Source organism: Aulonocara sp. 'chitande type north' Nkhata Bay, linkage group LG22 (genome assembly GCF_057382095.1).
Source record: "Aulonocara sp. 'chitande type north' Nkhata Bay isolate Kocher_YH1m ecotype deep benthic linkage group LG22, A_spYH_male_GT1.1, whole genome shotgun sequence".
Lineage (NCBI taxonomy): Eukaryota > Metazoa > Chordata > Actinopteri > Cichliformes > Cichlidae > Aulonocara > Aulonocara sp. 'chitande type north' Nkhata Bay.
Window position 1 is genome coordinate 7,026,646 of NC_141364.1, and position 23,069 is coordinate 7,049,714.

General features: G+C 39.9%; 2 protein-coding genes across 2 annotated transcripts in view; both read right to left on the reverse strand.

Moving 5' to 3' along the window:
* Positions 1-23,069, reverse strand: part of LOC147303377 (class I histocompatibility antigen, F10 alpha chain) — a 145,401-nt gene that overhangs the window by 52,257 nt on the left and 70,075 nt on the right. The gene's annotated exons all lie outside the window — the stretch shown is intronic.
* On the reverse strand, positions 712-14,544 carry LOC147303381 (class I histocompatibility antigen, F10 alpha chain-like). The gene is made up of 6 exons (XM_086281179.1): positions 14,416-14,544; positions 12,269-12,529; positions 4,711-4,989; positions 3,922-4,245; positions 3,021-3,131; positions 712-881 (listed from the first exon to the last, which is right to left on the reverse strand). The coding sequence occupies exons 1-6, from the start codon at positions 14,480-14,482 to the stop codon at positions 712-714; spliced, it is 1,212 nt and encodes a 403-aa protein (XP_086137305.1). The 5' UTR covers positions 14,483-14,544.

Consider the following 23,069-nt stretch of genomic DNA (forward strand, 5'->3'; position numbering starts at 1 on the left):
TTGATCGGGACAATAACCTGGTCATGGAAGAACAAGAAGAGTATGGATTGTGGTGGTGAAAAATGGCAAAGACAGCAGAATTAAATGAAGATCCTGAATAGTTCAAGGGAGGACCAAATGGATTACAGTAACAGGATGTGGAGTGATTCTCAGAACTAGTTTGTTATTGTCGCGTACTGCTGAACAGTGATGTAAAAAAGTGTTTTCCCCCCTTCCTGATTTCCTATTTTTTTGCTTCTTTGTCACTCTTGTCACCCAAACCTACATGGTGATTGCCCCCTAAACCTAATAACTGGTTGGGCCACGCTTAGCATCAACAACTGCAATCAAGCATTTGCTGGCTTGATTGGCAATGAGTCTTTTACTGTGCTGTGGAAGAATTTTAGCCCACTTATCTTTGCAGAATTCTTGTAATTCAGCCACACTGGAGGGCTTTCAAGCATAAACCGCATTTTTAAGGTCATGCCACAGCATTTCAATCGGATTCAGGTCTGGACTTTGATTAGGCCACTCGAAGGTCTTCATTTTGTCTTTCTTTAACCATTCAGAGGTGGATTCACATCCACTAAAACCCATTCTTATGTGAACATGTCATGGTTCTTCAATGACCGCCCTAGAGCGCTATACAATCCATGTTCCTGTGGTTCACCTGACTTCCACCCACGCACATGCACCTGCGACTAATCATTGGATGATGATGCTCAACTGGATTTAAGGCCTCGTTGGAGTGCTGTTCCTCGCTGGAGCGTTATATTTACCTTTGTTAGTAGTAGTAGTAGTACTTGTGTATTCTCCCGTGTTTCCTTGTGCCTTACTGAAGTCTCTCTTCATCTCCCCATTTAGACCTCCCTGGACCTGCGCCTGTTTTCCCTTGACAAGACCTGGAAGAGTGTGAGTGAGTGTGGTCACAATGTTGGACTAGACAGTGTGAAAGGAAGAAGTGAACATGTGTTCCCCCCCCACACCAGCCCCGGACTCTCCCTTGGAACCCCTTTTCCCTTGTCAGTGTATATATACAGTGGGGCAAAAAAGTATTTAGTCAGCCACCGATTGTGCAAGTTCCCCCACTTAAAATGATGACAGAGGTCAGTAATTTGCACCAGAGGTACACTTCAACTGTGAGAGACAGAATGTGAAGAAAAAATCCATGAATCCACATGGTAGGATTTGTAAAGAATTTATTCGTAAATCAGGGTGGAAAATAAGTATTTGGTCAATAACAAAAATACAACTCAATACTTTGTAACATAACCTTTGTTGGCAATAACAGAGGTCAAACGTTTACTATAGGTCTTTACCAGGTTTGCACACACAGTAGCTGGTATTTTGGCCCATTCCTCCATGCAGATCTTCTCGAGAGCAGTGATGTTTTGGGGCTGTCGCCGAGCAACACGGACTTTCAACTCCCGCCACAGATTTTCTATGGGGTTGAGGTCTGGAGACTGGCTAGGCCACTCCAGGACTTTCAAATGCTTCTTACGGAGCCACTCCTTTGTTGCCCGGGCGGTGTGTTTTGGATCATTGTCATGTTGGAAGACCCAGCCTCGTTTCATCTTCAAAGTTCTCACTGATGGAAGGAGGTTTTGGCTCAAAATCTCACGATACATGGCCCCATTCATTCTGTCCTTAACACGGATCAGTCGTCCTGTCCCCTTGGCAGAAAAACAGCCCCATAGCATGATGTTTCCACCCCCATGCTTCACAGTAGGTATGGTGTTCTTGGGATGCAACTCAGTATTCTTCTTCCTCCAAACACGACGAGTTGAGTTTATACCAAAAAGTTCTACTTTGGTTTCATCTGACCACATGACATTCTCCCAATCCTCTGCTGTATCATCCATGTGCTCTCTGGCAAACTTCAGACGGGCCTGGACATGCACTGGCTTCAGCAGCGGAACACGTCTGGCACTGCGGGATTTGATTCCCTGCCGTTGTAGTGTGTTACTGATGGTGACCTTTGTTACTTTGGTCCCAGCTCTCTGCAGGTCATTCACCAGGTCCCCCCGTGTGGTTCTGGGATCTTTGCTCACCGTTCTCATGATCATTTTGACCCCACGGGATGAGATCTTGCGTGGAGCCCCAGATCGTGGGAGATTATCAGTGGTCTTGTATGTCTTCCATTTTCTAATGATTGCTCCCACAGTTGATTTTTTCACACCAAGCTGCTTGCCTATTGTAGATTCACTCTTCCCAGTCTGGTGCAGGTCTACAATACTTTTCCTGGTGTCCTTCGAAAGCTCTTTGGTCTTGGCCATGGCGGAGTTTGGAGTCTGACTGTTTGAGGCTATGGACAGGTGTCTTTTATACAGATGATGAGTTCAAACAGGTGCCATTCATACAGGTAACGAGTGGGGGACAGAAAAGCTTCTTACAGAAGACGTTACAGGTCTGTGAGAGCCAGAGATTTTCCTTGTTTGAGGTGACCAAATACTTATTTTCCACCCTAATTTACGAATAAATTCTTTACAAATCCTACCATGTGAATTCATGGATTTTTTTTTCACATTCTGTCTCTCACAGTTGAAGTGTACCTCTGGTGCAAATTACTGACCTCTGTCATCATTTTAAGTGGGGGAACTTGCACAATCGGTGGCTGACTAAATACTTTTTTGCCCCACTGTATGTTGTAAATAAACCCCCCTTTCTGATGCACAGTTTGGAGTCCTGCTTTTGAGTCCAGCCTCAGCAGCCCTGACAGAACAGAAATCTGCTCAAAATGTCTACGTGGAAAATTTACTTACAAGGTTTAAAAGATTTAGCTGTAAAATAATATCAGTAGTCATAGCTGTAAATAAAAGAACACTGGCTCACTCAAACTGGTTTACAATCCTTTCTATTTTACTTTACCTTTTACTCTATTTATTGTTCCTGCTCTTACTATGATAACAATGCCATATTTTCATGACACTGGGGCTCTGAACAACATAGTTTTACTAGAACTTGAAGCTTTTTTTAATTTGCAAACTGGAAATACATTAAAAAAATACTAAAATCATGTTTGGACACTTTGATTGTCTTACCAGTTTTCTTTTTGTAAATAATAAATCCAATTATGGCAGCAATTATGGCAGGAAGAACAAGAGCAGCAGTGGCAATGGAGATGATCATGATGTTGGGCACTGTTACCAAGGCTAAAAACAAACAAACAAATGACAAATTAACAATTTGTTCAGAAGTGGCACACTAAATGACTGATTATTTATTTAAAGTGACAGATATTATGACATCATCATGTTGCCTATCAGTGTCAGTATTACTATTGTAAAAGCAAATGTCAGTACTGCAAATGCAAACCATGATATATATCTTATTCTAATAAAGCAAGCATGCTAAAATGTGATTATGCGATTATTGTGTATGTAATGTAGTGTTTTATTGTAGGGCCTTGACCTACAATAAAAAGTGCCTTGAAGCAACTGTTGTTGTGGCTTTGTCCTATATAAATAAAACTGTATTGAATTGTGATAACCTACTAATGTGGGTATACATGCAACTATGTAATAATTATATAAAGAGACAGTTTTCAGTTAAGCGGAGTAGATGAACTAAAATGATATTGTTTTAATCTGCTTGTAGGTTTGTTTCACCTGAAAAACACTGCAATCTGTATTCATTAACAGCTTACCGATCGTATAGCCAAAAATAAATAACCAAGGATTTTATGCATTAGAAATACATTGAATTTTAAAATACCCAAGTTCCAAAATCACTATCAGAATTGTCTAAACAGTGAAATTTAAAAAGAGGGTTTCTTAAGAATATTAACATTAACGAAAGAGAGAAGATTATTTTATTTTAAAATCACTAGAAAAAGTTATTCCTACAGTAGTTATTCTTCTTCATGTCCAAACAAATAACAGTACAAAACAATCAAAAATATTATAGACAATCTACAATATGAGTAAGCAAAATGTCTCTTACCTTCATCAAGTATTTTTTTGCCCAAGTTTGTTCTGATCAATGTTTTGTCCAGTTTGGTGACTCTGTCCTCGTTCACACCTGAGAGCTGAAACACACAGTCGTACCTCTGCCAGTCTTCAGGTCTGACTGATGAAAGATCCAGATCAGCACTCATCTGGAAGTTCTCATCATTGTTGGGGAGGATCTCTCCTTTGTGCACACCCTCATGAAGCTCCGCTCCGTCTTTCCTCCAAACCAATTCAGCTCTGTCAGGATAGAAACCTGTAGCATGGCAGGTGACTGGCGAGGAGGGAGTCTTCTGGAGGAGAGACACTGAGGGAAGAACTAAGAAGAGAAGAGAAAGATAGATGTTATCTTACTATTTAGTGCATACTAAAGTAATTCCTGTGTGATGTAATGTAATTTTAATGCCTTAGTTAAGCCTTTTAAGAGTTTTAGCATATGTAATGATAAAGAAATGTAGGTGGGGAGAGACTGGTTGGAAAGCTGAGAGTGTGGGTGGTGGATAAACTGGGCCAGACAAAATTGGGGCAAAAGGAAAATATGATAAAAACAAATGCAATTAATATGTAAGAGGGACAGAGAAATCAGGAGAAAGGTAGAAGGAGGCAAATGTGAATGTGTGAATGGAAATGAGAGAAAGAGCAAATTTAACTCAATCGAGGCACAGTGATGGTTTTTTTGAGTTTTTTTTTTTATTTGAAATGCTTTTATGTGATGTTTAACGGTCAGAAATAGGAAAATATGAAGATTGTTCTGTCCACAAAACAGCATGTTGTATGATTTCACCTGTTTTCATCAGAGAGCTCCTCCCATAGTTCACATACTTCTTCAGCCACTCAGGACAAATCTGGGTGAGGTAATTCTTTTGCTGAGCCATCCAACCCCTGACATGATCCCACTTGTGTTTGGTGATGACAGCCTGAGGTTTTGGAGCGATCAACATCCCTGTTTCCAGGTCAAGTGCTACAAAGTCTTCTCCATCATAGCCATACTGATCATAACCTTTAACCTCTCCAGTGTCATCATCCCATTCACAGCCATACATTCTTTGAACAATGTGAACACCTGACAGAAAAAAAGACTTTACATTAAGAACAGTTGCAGCACACAGAATACATTAAGAATTGACAACATCTTTACAACAAAACACTGATCCTTGGTCATTTATTAATAGAGGATTTTAACATGTGTTGTTTTTGGCTCAATGGAAGCCACTTACAGATAATCATCACCTGAACGGTGTGAGCATCTTAGGGAGGTAGACACATACTCTCTTTATCAAAGAAAAACAGCCTCCAGAGAGACCAACACACAGATGGAGTCTTAGTGTGTTTGTCTGTGAGATCAAGGACAAACACACTGCAGCTAATGCTTCGTGTCATTACTGATTTTGTAACACTTTGATTAATCAGTTAAATTTTTGTGCTTTGAAATCTAAAAAAAAAAAAAGAAGAAAAGAAAATGTCTTTCTCTTCAAGACCAAAATAGTAGTTGGAATAAAACCACTGAACAGTGCAGTAATCTCAACAACATATGATTTGATGGTTTTCTTTGACACACATGACAGTGAGGCGAATCTTTTTGGGTTTTTGGACTGTTGGTCAGACAAAACAAGAAAAATAAAGAAATCATTTTGATCTGTGGTTGTTCATGTTTACACTGATTAGAGTTTCTTCTCATATAATGACACCTAATGGCTGGTCTAAAGAAATAAGACCTTACTGACCAAAAATCTGATATGTTTTATTGTCATTGGTTATTATACATTTGTTATATTTATTTCGTAAGCAATAACTCAGACCTTGAATTTGACTCCATCCCAGGACACTTTGGTGTTTTTTAGGGCAGTGACCAAATCAGATAATTCCTCTAAAAAATATTAAAACATTCACATTAATTATATTATTGGATGTGTAGTACAGAGGTCTATGAGCATCTGTGAGGAGGAACCTGAGCGCCGCCAATGCTGTGGCGAGAGCAGACAGTCTACAGGTGAGGACGACACAAGGTCATTCCTGCTTTTATAACATCACTGCTCTTAGACCCATGAGAAACACCTCAGTGCATCATCACAGGTATTTTCTTTATATGATCACATCTGAGCCCACAGGCTCAGATGTGATCATATTGTTATGTCTGTACTGTGGATGATTTTGGAGATTAACTGCAGTATTTCTGATTAGTTTGTCTTGTTTATTTTGTACGAGGGAAAGTTGATTAAAGTTTTTTTACTTGAGGATTTAGTCGCTGTGAGTTTTGTGGGTTAAAGTGAGGAAACATGTCGAGTTAAAGAGGACGTGAAACAGCACATTTTACAGCTTTGACACAAAATTAAGAGCGTTGTGATTTATTCTGAGAGAAATGTTGGATTCAAAGTGATTCTTGTTTATAGTCATTTTCCTGCTCGCTGATTTGTGGTCGTTACAGCACTCATTACGTCACCAGGTCGGCTGGTTGGGCGGCGCTCCCAGGAGAGGTGAGCTCATCAAAAACTATAAAATGGCGGAAGAGATGAGCTCATCAAAAACTATAAAATGGCGGAAGAGACGAGCTCATTAAAAACTATAAAATGGTGGAAGATGAAGCCGACAGCTGTTTTGATGCCCCGCCCACACACCTTACAGCTCACGCTTTGGAGCCAGTGAGGAGGAGAGAGAGTGACCACAGGAAACAGCTGAGAGGATCAACAGGTGGAGCGAGCAGGTGAGGAGAGGGCGAGCGACACCACCTGACGCGTGCGTGAACGCTGCAGGGAGACGGCGAGCGAGTCGAGCTGCTGTCAGGAAGCTGCTGTGGATCCAGCAGGTGCTGACGGTCTGACATCTGAACGTCAAAGTCGTCTCTAACCTGTCGTCTCCTTTTCTTTATGAAGTCTGAAGGTTAGAAAACGAGCAGCTGCACCACCACGACTCAGAGGTGAACTACACCGACTCAACCTGACAAAGATCATTTACTGATCGACTGTTAGCGTCCAGTTTGTTTCTGCTCTTATCGTAGCTGCAGAACAACGATGATGCTGGACTCAGTTATGCTGGACTCAAAGCCTTTGATACACGGAGCATCGTTTCATCTTTCAGCCTTTAAACTAATTTAGTTTCAGTAATTATTTCTCTACATCAGTCAAAACTCTACACAAACAGTAGCAGCTGTAATAAACTGATGGCTGCTACATCCACAGATTTAACCTGCACGGAGGAAGAAGACGAGGCGGCTCCGCCTCTCTGCACCTCTTCCTGTTAGTGTTTTATCAGACGAGTAAAATCAGGTGATGTAAAAGGATCTCCGTCACTGGCAGAGAGTTAATCGCAGCACAGCTGACGACACCGCTCTGATTTAGACAAATGAAGGTCAAGTCTGAGCTGCTGCAGTGAACAGTTTCTCCAAAGCTTCCAGATTTTACCTGAATATTAATAAACGTGAACTCATCACAGACGCTCCAAATCTGACCTTTGGAATATCTCCATGAAACAACAGCTTCCATATTTAAGGATGTGAATCACTGAGGATGAAAAGAATGAATCTAAGTCTGATCCCTCCTACAAAAAGAGTTAAAAACAAATTCAGCTCTCTCACTGAGAGGAAGAGTTTTGACTGAAGCAGGAATCTCTGGTGTCCCTGAGGCAGCGCTGGCTCTGCGCCTCCATAATAAACCATCAAAGACACTGACAGGCTGCTCTTCAGCTTCATGTGGACGAACAGGAGACGTCACATTAGAAAAACAGCTCGTATGAACTCGATGTAAACGGTGGGCTGAATGTTTCAGATTTCCACGCTTTAAACGGCACATTTAAGATAAACTGGCTCAAACAGCTGATCAGAAGCCCCGCCTCCATCCTGAGCGCTACACCTGTTCGTTTCCTCTCCGAGTCGCTGCACCGAGTTTTTCTCGTGTGTAACTTTGTGGATAAAATCCCCGCGAACACGTCGGCCTCTCATCGCCGGGCTTCCTCGTCACAGACTCTCGTCTACAAACACAGTTTGAGCCTCACACTTATTTTATGTGGAACAACAAGGATGTTTGTCCAAGAGGAAATCTGTTTTTCTGGATATTGGTTTGATAATATGATGATGTTGGTAAATCAGCTGTTCCACACAGACGCCGAGCTGCTCTCTGTGAAGAACTCCAGTTAAACATCATCTGTGGCTCCAGGAGATGATGTCACAGCGTATTTAAATATCAGCAACAGTTCAGACTCAACATCTGTCCTGTTCTCTCTGTGACACACTCCCACTGGGAAAACAGGTTTTTTCTGGTGGCTCTAAAAATAAAAACAAATCTATTGGATCTTTATTCCAGAGAAACACGAGCACGTCACCAGATGCAGTTTGTGTTTGGAGCCGTTTGGTGGATGAAAACTGCAGCGACCTGATAAGCATCTGATTACCAACAAAGTTCAAGAAGTTCATAGACTTGATGTGAAAACGAGCTCGAAGCTGGACTGAAAGCAGACGCTGATGTGAGCTGGAGTTTCTGGAAGAGTCGCCCAGAAGCTGTCGCACGTTTTGCTTTTTGCACTTTTGTTCAGAACTTTTGGTCGAATCTGTGAAGCTTCTGTTGCAGAAAATCTTCTAAAGGTTTTGATTTATTTTGGAAAGATGTTTTATTTGCTCTGAAAACTGAGCGCGAACAAACTAACAGCACCAGCAGAGATATAATGGACCTCGTTGTTTTATGGGCAAAGTTTCACGTCCATCACAGCGAGTACACTGGGATCACAGCGAGTACACTGGGATCACAGCGAGGATACTGGGATCACAGCGAGGATACTGGGATCACAGCGAGTACACTGGGATCACAGCGAGGATACTGGGAGACGTCCCTCCTTTCTTGTGTTTGCTGTGAATTCAGGCCGAACGTTCGATCAGTTAAAGACTCGAAGGATCCTGAAGCTGTTCAAACTCTGCTGTTTGTGACAGATAAACAGATTCAACAGAATCTGTTTGATTGTTTCTTTCTCGGCGTTTCTTCATTTAAATAAATGTTTTTAGACGTTTAATAACTGACATCAAACATGTTTGTTTCCCTGTTTTGTGTTTATTCATTTTCAAAAATAATTTTGTTTTGCACTAAAAACAAGAAGCTGCTGTGGATCAGCTGCTCGGGGTCTTCCTGTGTGACCGCCTGTTATCAGCTGCTTCGCTGTGAGAGGGGCGTGTCGGAGGAGCGACCAATCGGCAGCGGGTGCTCTGACGTCTGCTGACGACAGCTTAACGTCGGCGTCTGAAAGCGGACAGAGCGACGTTTGAAACGTGAATCAAACCGCACGGTTTAAGACGAGCCGCTGATTTTAAGCTGAGCTCCACGTCCACGGCTGCTGCTCCACTGATGACCGTTCAAACCGCGCCTGCTGCTGATTGGCTGATAAGACGTGAGGTCGCAGCCAGGAATATATTCAGAGTCAGGAAGCAGACTTTGTTTCACTGACGTCGTCTTCGGCTCGTTGGTGACGCGAGTTTAGACTCGGGTTACGTCACAGCTGATGACGAGCGCGTCTGTGCTCGCTCTGCTCAGGTGAGCCACACAGACAGGTGTCAGGCTCCTCCCCCTCTTATGTCCCCCCGTCTCTCTATCCCTGTCGCACATGTCTGTGATCACTTCCTGTTGGAAGTTTCTAGAAATAAACTAAGAGTGTAAGTGGAGCCTTTGACGCCATGTTTGTTCACATTCACGCTCTCTCCTCTTTAACAGGAAGCTCCACAGACTCGACTCCCGGCGGCGCTCCGTCCTCGTGGCCTCAAGCCGCTGTGGTTCTGCTCGTGTTATAATAACAGTAAGCGGGAAACCGTTATTGTTCGGCACAAATAAAAGACATGAATGGGTTTCGCTCTCGCTGCGCGTGCCGCGTCCTATGTGAGAGAGCTTAAACGCCACAGAGCATCATCAGCTATTTTTTCCACATGAACATGGAGAGTTACATCTAGGCCAAATTTCACCGCTTTTCCAGCCAGTCTGGTTAAGAAATTATGTAAAAATCAGTTTATTAGATCAGGATGCTGAAAAAAAAGGGAAAAAAAGATGGCTTTCTTCGGTCACTGATGGCCGCTTTGTAGGTCACTCGGTTGTGCAACGTTTACGAGCAGCGGAAAAAAGCGTTCTTGGCCTGAGCTCGCTTTTCTCAGCGCTCTGTGAGAGCTGAGAGCGTTTGCAGGGCCCCCCGGTGGTTTATCCTTTACTTAATTCAAACTCCAATCAAAGAAGAAGTGCAGACACCAAATCATCTCAGATTCACTTTGATCCAAAGTGACTGCCTTAAGTTCACTTTCTTTTATCTTTCTTTGGCACAATCTTTACTTGAATACAAATCCCAGTATGCATTTCTGATGATTTTTCAACCTAACACATCAAACAAAAGACAGAATTCTCTTTCTGAAACAAGTGGGGAAAAAGTTGATTCTGTTCATCTGGACGTCGCGTTTTCTGTGGGAGAAACGTTTCATCATCATCCAAGTGACTTCTTCAGTCTCAGCTGACTGCAGGTTTCTCCAATCTTATAAACAGTACATTTGCACAATGACTGAGTAACAATGGGCTGTGATCAGTTTCATAATCATAACTTTGTCATGATGATTGACCAATTTGGAGAGTTGGGGAACGGCCTCACAGCCCATTGTTAGTCAGTGGTGCTGGTGTCAGTAGATAAAATAGACAAACTTATGTGATCACAATGCTCAAAGTGAAATGGTGTCTCCTCTCCTTCTTTGATTGGAGTTTAAACCACCGGGAGGCCCTGAAAACGCTCTCAGCTGTCACAGAGCTCAGTGAACGGCCAAGCACGCTGTTTTTTCCCGTCGTTCGTAAACGTTGCGCAGCCTCAAGTGGAGTTCAATGCCCGAAGAAAATCAGTCGTTTTTATTCGCCGCTCATAAGGACGTGTTCTGTCGGGGTTTTGCTGAGTTTTACAGGGACCTGATTTAAAAACGCCGCCTTAAATAATCAACCTTCAGCCACTTTATGGGAAATTTAAGACATTTTAACGCTTTAATTTCCCCATTATATTTTCAGGCTGTTGTCTATTAGTAAAAAATTAAATAAATCTGGGACCAAAAATATTCAACATAAACTGAAAGTCAAACTTAATGTCATTTAAAAATTAGACGAAAATCAGTTTGAAATTTAAAAAAAAAATCTGATTTTCATGTCAGATCTCAGCTTGTATCATCTGTCTGTTAGTTTGTGTTTCTTATTTTTGGTCTAATTCTCACTAAACTCTTGTGCTATTAGGGGATTGTGCTATTAGGCCCCCTGAATGTCTGCTTAATTTCACAATATTTGATGTATTTAGTTAAATCCATCCATCTTCATCCGCTTTATCCGGAGCCGGGTCGCGGGGGCAGCAGCCTAAGCAAAGAGGCCCAGACCTCCCTCTCCCCAGCCACCTCCTCCAGCTTATCCGGGGGAACACCAAGGCGTTCCCAGGCCAGCCGAGAGATATAATCTCTCCAGCGTGTCCTGGGTCTGCCCCGGGGCCTCCTCCCGGTGGGACATGCCTGGAACACCACCACCTCATCCTATATAGTTAAATATATTTAGTTATTAATGAGGATGTTTGCTGGTTTACAAAATCATCTCAGAAAACAGTGAATTTCCTCATAAATAACTTAAATATACGTGACAGTGATCTTCAGCACATTAAAGTGTTACTCTCACATGAATGTTCATTAAGATGATTCATAAAGAGGGCATGTTCACTGAGCCGTCTCTACTTTCACTTTTTTCCATTTTTATATTAAATATAACATCAGTGTGTTTAATGGAATCTGAAAATATTATCTGAGGCAAATGTAAAAACTGTGACGTTGCAGCACATTTACCATCTGCTCTGGATGATAAATTATGTGTCTGACATATTTCCTTTTTTATAATTTATTACATGTGATTATTTGTGAGGGACGTCTGAACTGAGATGAGCGACTTCCTGTGAGCTGCAGGAACAGACAAACACACTAAGATGGATCCTGAGCAGCAAACTCAGATCCTGGTTTAAGTTTCCATCCTCTGAAACTCAAAAACAACCATCGAAGTTTCAGAGACAAAAAAATCCTAAATATAAACAGAAAACTTCAAATAAAATTTATTTTTACTTTATTATTTGATTATTTTGATCAACTAATCAGTTAACTGAAAAATTATATCAGTTCATACAAACATGATAATTAAAGCTGGTTGAATTAAATTAAAGCTTCACAGACTGTAGTTCTACATTCATTATGAATTATTATGTTAATAATTTTAATCTGTAATCTGAATGAAACATTTAATGTGTGCAAACCTGTTTACTACTGTAAACAAAACACACTGAAAACATTAACAGCAAATATCAGTAAAAATGAAACATGAACAAACCTCCAGTTTGGTTGAAGCGCTGCTTTACAGTCTCAATGTTGGCTTTGAACACCTGCTGGGCACCCATACAGTTCCCAGTGTTCCTCTCCCAGTACTGTGGATCTGCTGCATCATTCACCCAGTCCTGTTTGGGCTCAGCTTTCTCCGTGTTGCTGTCATAGTGAAACATCTGAACTTCATCAACCATCCCAACAGCCACAAACTCTGGGAAGTTTGGGACTTGAGAGGACGCAGTGTAGAAATACTTCAGCGAGTGGGTCACTGTAAGAAACAGTTAATGTTGTGAGATCTCAGGAACACAGACTTATAAATCACATTATTTCTAAAATAACACAACAAGAAAAACTACAGCACATTAAAGACATCCTGTAATAATCCTGCTGTCCCTTCAGTAAACACAAAATAGATTTATAAACAGATATTCAGTGTTTAATGTCATTTTCTGATCCTCTTTTCTTCAAAACTGTAATTTTGTGTTTTGCAACAGATTCTAGTTTGAACCTGATTTACACAGAAAGCTTTAAAGTTTTAAAACTGGTGTTTTTATCCTTCAGCTTAGTTTAATTCAGTTTTCACGATTAATGGTTTGAACTCTTTATAACTTTAATTTGACTATATTTTTTATTTTCAGTGTTAAAGAAAGTGCACATTATTTTTAATCTGTTTTTCTTTTGTTAGCCGCTGTATGAACCGTAAAGTTTCTTCTTTCCTTTTTCTGAATCAAGCAGCAGGACTTCTAAAGTGAGTTGTTTTCTTTTTTGTTTCCGTTTTTTATATTTTAAATTATATGAATTTGATTTCATTGTTTTGATGTGACTGTCCAGACTTTTTCTTTTTCATAATTTCTGTAATGGGTTTCCCATGCTTCTTCTTTGTTTATATTATTTTCATAGACTTTTGTCAATTAATGCACATTCAAAATTGTTACAGAAACTTTCCAATATGTTTGATCAATAATATTATCAATAAAAAACGAATGTTAAGTAAATATTATTGGGGGAATATTATCTTAAGCATTTTTGATTTTATCTTTCACTCTATAATCAGGTTTGCAGGAGAGTTTTCAGTTATCAAAAGTACATGGATTTGTTTGTTTGTGTTACTGAACAATGCACATAGTAGTTTAAAACGCTTCTCATTAGCGCCCCCTGGTGGAGGAGCGAGTGTGTTGCAAAACCTTTCAGGGATTTCTCACCTGCAGCTTCTTATTGATCATTCAGCAGTGATACCAAAATTAACTCTTGCTGGTAACTCCACGATATTATAAAGCAATAATGACTTAGTTTAGTTCATCTGAATTCTATTTAATTTTATTTATATGACGCCAAATCACAACAAAAGTCCCATCATTGAGCTGTTACCGAATCAATAACATCAGAAAAACAGTGAACTTAAATCCGGGCGTAATTCGTTACATCATGTGTGCGCATGTTCTTCAAACAGAAAGTATTCACATGCATAACGCTGGGAAATAATACTGAATACAGTCTAAAGCAGCCTTCTTTTACCTTTTAATGAATTACATCAAATGACATGTGGCTCTACATACACAGCATATACTGAACAAATAATTAAATAATTAAACTCTTAAATTTTAACAGATACTTTGTGTTAAATACACTTTAGTGAACTTTAATAATCAGCTGTTTTGTGAAAATATTTTTAATTCCTCATGAAAATTAAAATGGTTCTCCGTTTTTAAAGAACAGTGTTGATTACTGTCACCAGATTATCAACGAGCCTCCTCACTCATCTTTTATTTGTTGGACTGTTTGGAAACACAGCAGAGTCACAACCTTTAAAAATGCGTCATGAACGATTTAAAGACGGAAATCATCAAATAGTTTTGGACAGAAATCGCCTTGTTTTAATCTTTGCCTTATTTATTTATTTTTATTAGCTAAACGTAACTTTTAATCTAAACTTTAATGTTCAGTATTAGGGATGTGAGAGAGAATCAGACGATTTAATTACATGTATAAAATGATCGATTGTTTCTTAACATTGAAATTATCTACAAGGATCTATCATAACTAAATGTTTAGCGTACAGGAAGTCTCTGGGGAACAACACATCTGTCCGTTTGTATTTCAAATTACTTAAATCTGACATATAAAAAAACACAAAAACATTCAAATCAAACTGACCTGCCGCTGCTCCCTGCATTCCCAGGAGAAGAAAGAAGATGAAGGCCTTCATTGTGACCATAAACATCCAAACCTTTAACAGACTTTGTGTGTTCGCTTGTCTAGAAAAGGCAGCTCTGTGCTTCCAGCTCAAGTATCAAAGCTAAAATAGGAGAAAACGAGGAGAACCAGGAGGTACGTCACCACTGGGCTCCATCTGAGCCAATAAGAATTTACTCTGACAGTAAACGTCACTTAAATCTGGGTTAAACGCACCCTTTAGGGTTATCAACGAAACTGAAAGTAAAACATCTTCGTATGAACCATGAATGATAAAGAGAAGGGTTAAAGTTAGTTTCATCTGGTCATTATTATTTTTGATGTTATGACAGGCGTAGTTTGTGTTATGCTGGGTAGACATTGTATAATTTATTATTATTATTATTATTGTTATCATTATTATTATTGTTGTTGTTGTTGTTATTATAAATCTGGGTTCACTGTTTAGCTATTTGGTACATACTGCCCCTGGAGTCTGTGAGGTTACAGCGTCTTTAAAGGTGAGGAATGACTGATGTAGAGTACATATCAAATATGATTTCACCAAGTTGTGGTGTGGGGCTCCCTCCAGTGGATAAAACAGTATAAGTCAGCTTGTCTTCTTTTTTTTTAACTTTTTTTTTTAAACATATCACCATTAAATAATGTTTACTTCACAAGTTACTTATAAAAGTGTTTGTTTCCTGACATTTGTTTTGTTTTGGGCAACAAATATTAATTTCAGTGAGCCCCCCTCCTCATTTCATGATTTGGGTTGGTCCAGGTGTGCGTTCCTAGCTGACGTTAGGGGATGTTAAGAGTCAAGTCTGGGTTTCAAAAAACAAACAGAGACAGATGGTAATTAAACTCACAGCAAAGTCCAAATGAAAGAAGCTGCTTGACTTTCCTAGTGTTGGTTAGCTTACTTCATTTCACCCTATAACCCAATGTGACATTTTTCAATATCACATCTAATAACCGTATCATTAAAAATAGTAAAATGTAACAGAAAATGCTTTCAGATATCTAATTAATCATGCACAAAATCAAAAAAATATTTATCTAAGCACAATTTTTTTTTTTAGGGCTGGCATGATTTTCAGTTTTAAAGTGGTGGGACCCATATATGTATATATTTGGGTATAAATAAAACTGAAAACCATGACAGCCCTAAAAAATTAAGGATCACTAGTCTTTCTGGAGTTTGCATGTTCTCTCTGTGTTTGTGTGGCTTCTCTTCAGGCTTCCTCCCACAGTCTAAAGACATGCTGTGGGGTTAGGCTAATTGGAACGTTCAAACTGCCCATAGAATGTGAGTAAAAGTGAGTGCAAATGGTTCCCTCTGTCCAGGGTGTACCCTGCCTCTTGCCCTATGACAGCTGGGATCAGTGGCGTGTCCAGCGGGGTGGCCTGGGGGGGCACAGGCCACCCCCCCCAACCAGACTGGCCACCCCAGGTGCCACCCCAAAGGCAAAACAATAAAATTCAATCAAATATCAAATGTCCGATTATGTTTTCACGGTGAAGCTCAGATATCCGAGTGTAAGTGAATGCAGCATCGGCTTCTGCACTATGTGCATCACGTTAGCAAAGGTAGGAGAGCCAAGCAGAAACACGGCACTGCAGGAAACAATTTTTCGGTGAAAGAAAATGAGGACAGAATAAATGTCCCGGTAAGTAATATTAAGTTTGTTGAGTTTAGTAAACTTCAGTGAAATTAGAATACCAAGGAAAAAATAACACTTAAAGAATTATTGCAGCCGTGGAATATTTCAGACAGTATGCTACTGAGGGCAGCTAACATAAGAGTTATGAGTTATAAGATGTAATCTAAGTCGTAACATTGCTGTATGGAGCTGCAGATTTGGTTGGGTTGCAGGTTAACATAGCTGGACTGGCCATCGGGCATACCGGGCATGTGCCCGGTGACTTATTTTTTATTTTTTTTGTAACGGCATGAACAATGAGAGGTGGTGGATTGGCCAGATGCAGGTCGATGTGTAAAAATAACTCAGTCGTTTGGTGGTGGCTATGACGGGGCTTCCACAGAGGCCAGCAGGTGGATGAGGGAAGGGGAGGCAGGAGGAGAGCCCCGAGGCAGCCACCAGTCCGAGTGTCAGGTGAACTGAACTTCAGGTAAGAAGTTATGACCTGCAGTCTATCTGGGTCAGATATAAACCAAGTTTAGGTGGAGTTTATTTTCATTGTGCTGACTTTTTACCCTCAGTTGCAATAACTCGTACTGCGTTCTAGCCAGCTTGACGGAGTTTATATACAGCTGTTCGGTTGCTATGATGTTACTGATAGTGAACTTTATTTTATTCATAAGGTTAGTTAGTAGAGTTGCCAACGGCTCCTTAAAAAAATGGAATGGTCCCTCATTCAGAGAAAATATTACACGTTTCGTATTGAGCTGAGAAGAGACGCAGTTTGTCCCGAACTTTAGCTAGAATGGAAAAAAGACACAAAGCTGGATTTATTCTGTCTTTATGCTGCACAGCTGCCTCTTCTCTCATTCTCTCCCCTCCCTCTCCTGTTTCTACTTCAATCATTAAACTGATCAATGATCAGCTGATCGGCTTTTCTCTCTCATTTATTTATCGCTCACTTTGCACCAGAAAGAGGAAACCAGCAGATGCCGCGCTAAACAACAGCAACACGTTTAAGCTTGATCAGCTGTTGTTAGAATTTATTTAATATTAATTTCTAGTATCAGCTGATGTTTGCTGGAGCCACAGCTGTAAAGCTGCTGGTCATGATGTCTGTTTGGATATGTGGTGAGAGGGAAACATGAAGATGAAACCAGGAGATGTCCTTACTGAATCATCAGAGCTGAACAGGTGATGGAGAAACAGGTTTACCTTTTAGGTGACATGAATGAGTTGAAGGGAAGTTATGAACTGTTTCTGAGAGATAAATAACACCAGGATCCTTTTCTAAGTAGCTGACAGCTGGTAACTGTGCAGGGGCGGATCTAGGAAAGTTTTGCCAGGGGGCCAGGTAGGGCTTTAACAGGGAAAGTGGGGCACAAAGAAATACTTTTCTTTCTTATTCTCATTTAAAATGTCTAGTTTTTATTAAATAATTATCTAAATCATACAACCAAAGTTTTTATCTGACGTAAAATGTATAGAAATCATACATATACCAACAAGACTGTACATCACTGTCACAACAGCATTTGTTTTCATTCAAAGTCTTTATGGCTTTAATACCTGGTGGGCCGGTCTCTAGGCAAAATGCCCGATTTTCTGTCCCAGTCCAGCCCTGCAGGTTAATACTGGCAGTGTCACCATGCCAGCTGACTGTATTTTATCATCAGCCAGTGTTGTTCTTTATCAATATTACCAAAGTTTACCATAAGGCAGCATAGAAAGTATTTACTTGCTTTCAGGTTTTATTCAAATGTTAGTCTTTTCAGTTGTTTCTCCACTTTTTTCCTGTTTCAAAATCAAACACCAGTTTGTGAGAAGATTATCTTCTTTTTTTAACAGGCAGATAAAGTTTTACATTGGCATTGGCTAATTTGTCAATTGTTTGTTACAAATGTTCGTATTTTAATATTAAAAAATGTTTTTGCTCAAAACATATGTGCACTATATGTCAGTAAAAATACTATGCAAATATTGATGTCCTTGAATGCTGAGTAAACACTGACAAAGCACTGATTGTATCTCTTGTCCTTTATCAACACAGAATCTAAAAACTTTGCACCGTAGTGGTTAAAATCTCATTCTAATAAGAGTTAAAAGCGCATTTGGTTATTAGGTTTACAGGGTTATTGAATTATGGTTAACGGTTGGTAGAATTGTTTTTAAACATTATCTGCCAATTACATCTGCCACCCTTCTCCAAATCTGTGCCCCTACCTTGCCCCCCCAACAAAAATTTTGTAGACACGCCACTGGCTGGGATAGGCTCCGGCGCCCCCCCCCCCGCGACCCTGAAAATGATAAGCTGGATAGCTGTTATAGAGACATAAACAGTGTTACAGCGCCCCCTGCTGACCAATTCCGCGATTGTTACAGCTTTCTTTTCAGTTTGGCACTTTTCTCACAACATATTTGAAGTTTTCAAGCCTGAATAAGCATTTTCCAAAAGACAATAGTTAACATGCAAAAAACCTGTAACTCAATAAAAAACTTTATTCATTTTGAAATGTCTGTGAAAAAGTCGGTGCAATCAAAATAAAAGGAGAGTCAAAATATTTAGACATTTTGTGAGATACATTAACAGAAAATAAACTTCAATTACGCAGTACAGGACAGTAGTAATGTAGTCTTAAAAGTGCCGGGAATCACAACACATGAAGTTCGTCCTGCCCCTTTGCCCAGTCAGGCTAATCATTCTCTTGCCTTGATATTCCTCTGGCAGGTTTGTGTGTGTGTGTAATCGTTGTGGGCGGCCTTTACTTCAAGTCCCCGCCCTCCTCACATGTGGATCATCACCCACCTTCTTGAGGCAGTGGCTGACAGTCACTCAACTCTAAATCGTTGACCTGCCTTGTGAATGAAACCATCCCTGAGATATCTGACCGTGTTCTCTACGACTTCTGGCAATTAATTGTATGTTTCCCTGTGCAGGTCTTCCCTGGTGTCCCATCTCTAAGGAATGTCGAGAGTGTTCCTGTGTTTCCTTCCCTCTGGATTAACATTCTGATCAATTTTGTGTTGTTTTGTTGCCTAAACCTTTGAATCTTTAGATGCGAGTCATGCTCACAAGGTCAAGACTGAACAGCAATAACAAAAAAAGACAAATCTTTACTTTTGATTGTGTAGGTGGAATACCCCACCTATAGACAGAACAGTTTTCATAATAAAGTCTGAGTTTTCTTGTTTGTTTGTGTGTCAGACTTTAAGGATGTTGATATATACCTTCCAAATAAAGTTAATTGGTGGGTCATTGTGTGGTAAAAATCAAGAACGTTTGTAGACACATTTTTTATATATATAAATTATTTTATTTATTTATAACCTTTATTTAATTATACTATACACCTTGAAGTTATTTATAAACTCAGCTGAACATTGAGACTTTGACACCACGTAAAAAAAAGGACAAAGAACAGGTGACCCATCTACCAAAGGCCTTCTGGAGGGACATCGGTTCAACTCTGTCCCAGACTATTTTCTCCATGTCTTCATTCTTGTCCAACTTTCCTCTCACGTTCTATACTTTCCTACCAAATAAAAATAAATTGCCTGAAATAAAGCCTCACACAACACACTGAACCATGAAACAGAGGAACTACAGCAAAACAAGATAACACTGGGTACAACTACTAACAACCCAGAACATGAAACTGATACGTGTACAATTCACTCAAGTCTAACCCGGTAACAGCAAATGCTGTTGTAATAGCTCCAGTTTGTTGTTTACCATTGTCTTGCTGAAATAAGCAAAGTCTTCAAAGAAAAATATCACTTCAGGATGAGACTATATGTTGCTATTACATCTGTATATACCTTTCAGTACTGACAGTTGCTATTTTCAGATGTGCAAGCTGCTAATTCCACTGGCACTGATGCCACCACCGTACCATCAGAATGCAGACTTTTGAAGTAAGCACTGATAACAAGCTGGATGTACGATGATGTCAGCATTGAGTATGACACTGTGGGAAAGTGGAACCGATGTAAGGAACTGATTAGCACCTGAACACACAGGAAACCAGGCAAATGAGTGATTACAGATCTTCCTCACAGAACTCACCTATAAGCTTCATGTAATTTGCAAGTAAAGTTATCACATAAGGATAATGACATAAACCAAAGTCACTTACAAAACTTATAGAGCAGTTTCCTTAACATGAAACATAACGTATCAGCAGTTATATCACTTTTAATCAGCTCCACCAAGAGCCTTGGCCACCAAACCCATTAATTTGTCACATCTCTGCACTTGATGAGTCATTGTTTCCCAGCATATTTTATTTCAAATGTCTGCTCTCTGTGACCCTGGAATGATGCTCCTGCATCCTTGTATGACAAAAGGCATCAGCCTCTGATAGCTAACTTTTCACTTTCATGTAAGTTCTGATGTTTAGTGGTTAATTACCACTGTAATTGGGCCATCCTCTTCTTATGTAGTTGATGGTAGTCTGTAGTCCAGTGTCTACTGCAGTGGCAGTGAGCTTTAGGGCAGCTAACTCAATCCAGTGCAGCACGTTCTCAAGTCAGGCATTGTCTTGTTCCATGGTTCTATTTTCCGGATGTGTAATTGCTGTGTAAGAAACTCAACATGTGAAAAAACACTCTGTGAAAAAAATGGAGATGACATCAAGCAATGATCAGCTGATCCTGATTTTACTAAACAAAAAAAGGAAGAAACAAAACTAAAAAAGGAAGATGTTTCTTCCTTTTTTAGGCAGCAGCAGTGATAATTTCATGGTTTAATTCAGGAGTTGAAGTAGTTGTATAAATCCTGACATAATTCAGGATATCAGAGGGACAGTCTGAGCTCTTGTTAGCAGAGTTGTGATCACATGTGAGGAGGAAGAGTGTTTCGGCTTGTGGCCTTCATCAGGGTCATAGTAACACATAGTAACAGTGTGCTTACGCTAAAAACAGGAAACAGAAAAAAATTCAAATTAACCAATCACATCTTCATGGATAGACCAGCTGACATATAACAGGTTAGTATTGGTTAACTGGTTAAGTCACGCCCAAGTAAATACTGGACTAGGCCATTAGTGATGAAGACGGGGGTGAGGAGACATAATTCCCACCTGTCTTAAAATACATGCATGAAATACATAAAAGAATATTAAAAAATATGATTACAAAAAAAACATTTAACATTTTCAATCCTCAGAAATTCATCTTCAGCTAAAACTGTTAAATGTGCCATTAATGAGGGATTAATGAAGTGCACAGTCGTTTGATTTGGTGTTACTGTCCTCACTGATGTGGAGACACTGAAACATGCTGCTGTTTGCACTAGAGGTGGACGGGTCGATCCAAATGTCAATAGTATCAACATTTGGATCGATATCAGTATTAGATCAATACTAATGCAAATGGAGCCATGCTTTGTTTCTATCCTTATAGTATAAATGTTAATTATATTTATTAATGTTACCATTGTTTTAAAGCACATTTAAACAACAGAAGCTCAGAACACATTTACATTCCAGCTGATTTTAATTAACTTTCAAGCTCACAGTGATTTCTCTAGTCAGGGTAAATTCATTCATATGCATTGACCAGTTAATGAGCATGGCTTTCCTCAACAGCTCGTCTTAGCTAATGATGTCAGTTACAGCTTGCTAACACATTTAATTTACTGAAAAAGTGCGGCGGGGCCTCTGTTTTTTTCTCGGGTTTACTGAAGAGGCTCTACAGCAGATGGGCAGCCTCCACTCTGAAGATCTGCCCCTGGTTTGATCCCAGATGGATTGGCTGACATGGAGGAATCAGAGCTTATGACCTGGACGTTTTGGAGACGTTTTAGCTTCATTTTTGGGGAGCTGTCAGATTGCTCATGTTTCTTACAGTCACTTGCAGAGATCAGCAGGCTACTCTCCGTGGTCCTTTCCTTATTCCTTTATAAGGATATGAAAAGTCAACTGTCAAAGCTGACATGGTTTTTACATAAAAAGCCGAGATGTGTGGCCTCAGGTCTTCAGTATTCTTGGGGGCTGTGGATGGCCTGGTTGTCCTGGTTCCATCTCTGTTTGCCTCTGGCTCCTGGGGTGCATTATTGTGGCTTCCAGACTTTAATTTTATTAAGCACATTTGTTTTTTGGGGCCTTTTTCTGGTTCCGGCCCTTAAGGTACAGTTAAGACTGAAACAAAAACAAAAGCCAGGGAGAGAGAGAGAGAGACATGTGGCAAGGGGCAACAGGTCGGACTCAACCTGCTGTTCTCAGCCATAAAACACAGGGTCGCTCATCCCACTGAGCTAAACCGGTGCCTTTAAAGTACCTTTATGACAAAGACACAGGTATTCTCTCTCTCACACTCACCACAAGAAGGTTATTGATTTGTGTATCTGTGCATTTGCAGTGTTTTTTGTTCCAGGTGCTGTATCTTTGTTTTTTTTACAGGTGCAGCAGCTTGCGGTACATTGTGCTTTTCTATTTGTACTCTACCCTTTTATTATATTTTCTCGATTTATCTCCCTTTCTTTTTTTCTCTCATGCCTTAGACACACTATACCACATATAATGTAATAACTGAAGTAACACAAATAGAAATGAATAAATAAACAGATAAAAGAAACACATGAACAAGAGGAGCCAATAGAGTTTTTGTAGACTTGACCTTGGAGAAGCAAAATGGGTTTGGCACTGCCATTCAAGTCATTATTCTGATTGCAAAAGCTGCCAGGCAGGACAAGATAAAAAACAAACAAACACAAAAACACTCCACTGAAGGATCTGTGTCTGACCCTTCATATTTTGACATGAAGGCCTGCCAATTTGCCATTGGAGCTATAAGCAGATTTTCTTTTATTATATAAAATGTTTCCAGACAAATCTTTAAAGACCTTTTGCCAGATCTGTGATCTTTGGGATGTATATCTTGTATTTTACAAGATATTTTATAATATTCATTTCCATATAATATCCATATAATGTTCTGTGACTGATCTGATCTCCCCATATTTTCTCTGTAAAGATTATTGAAACATGA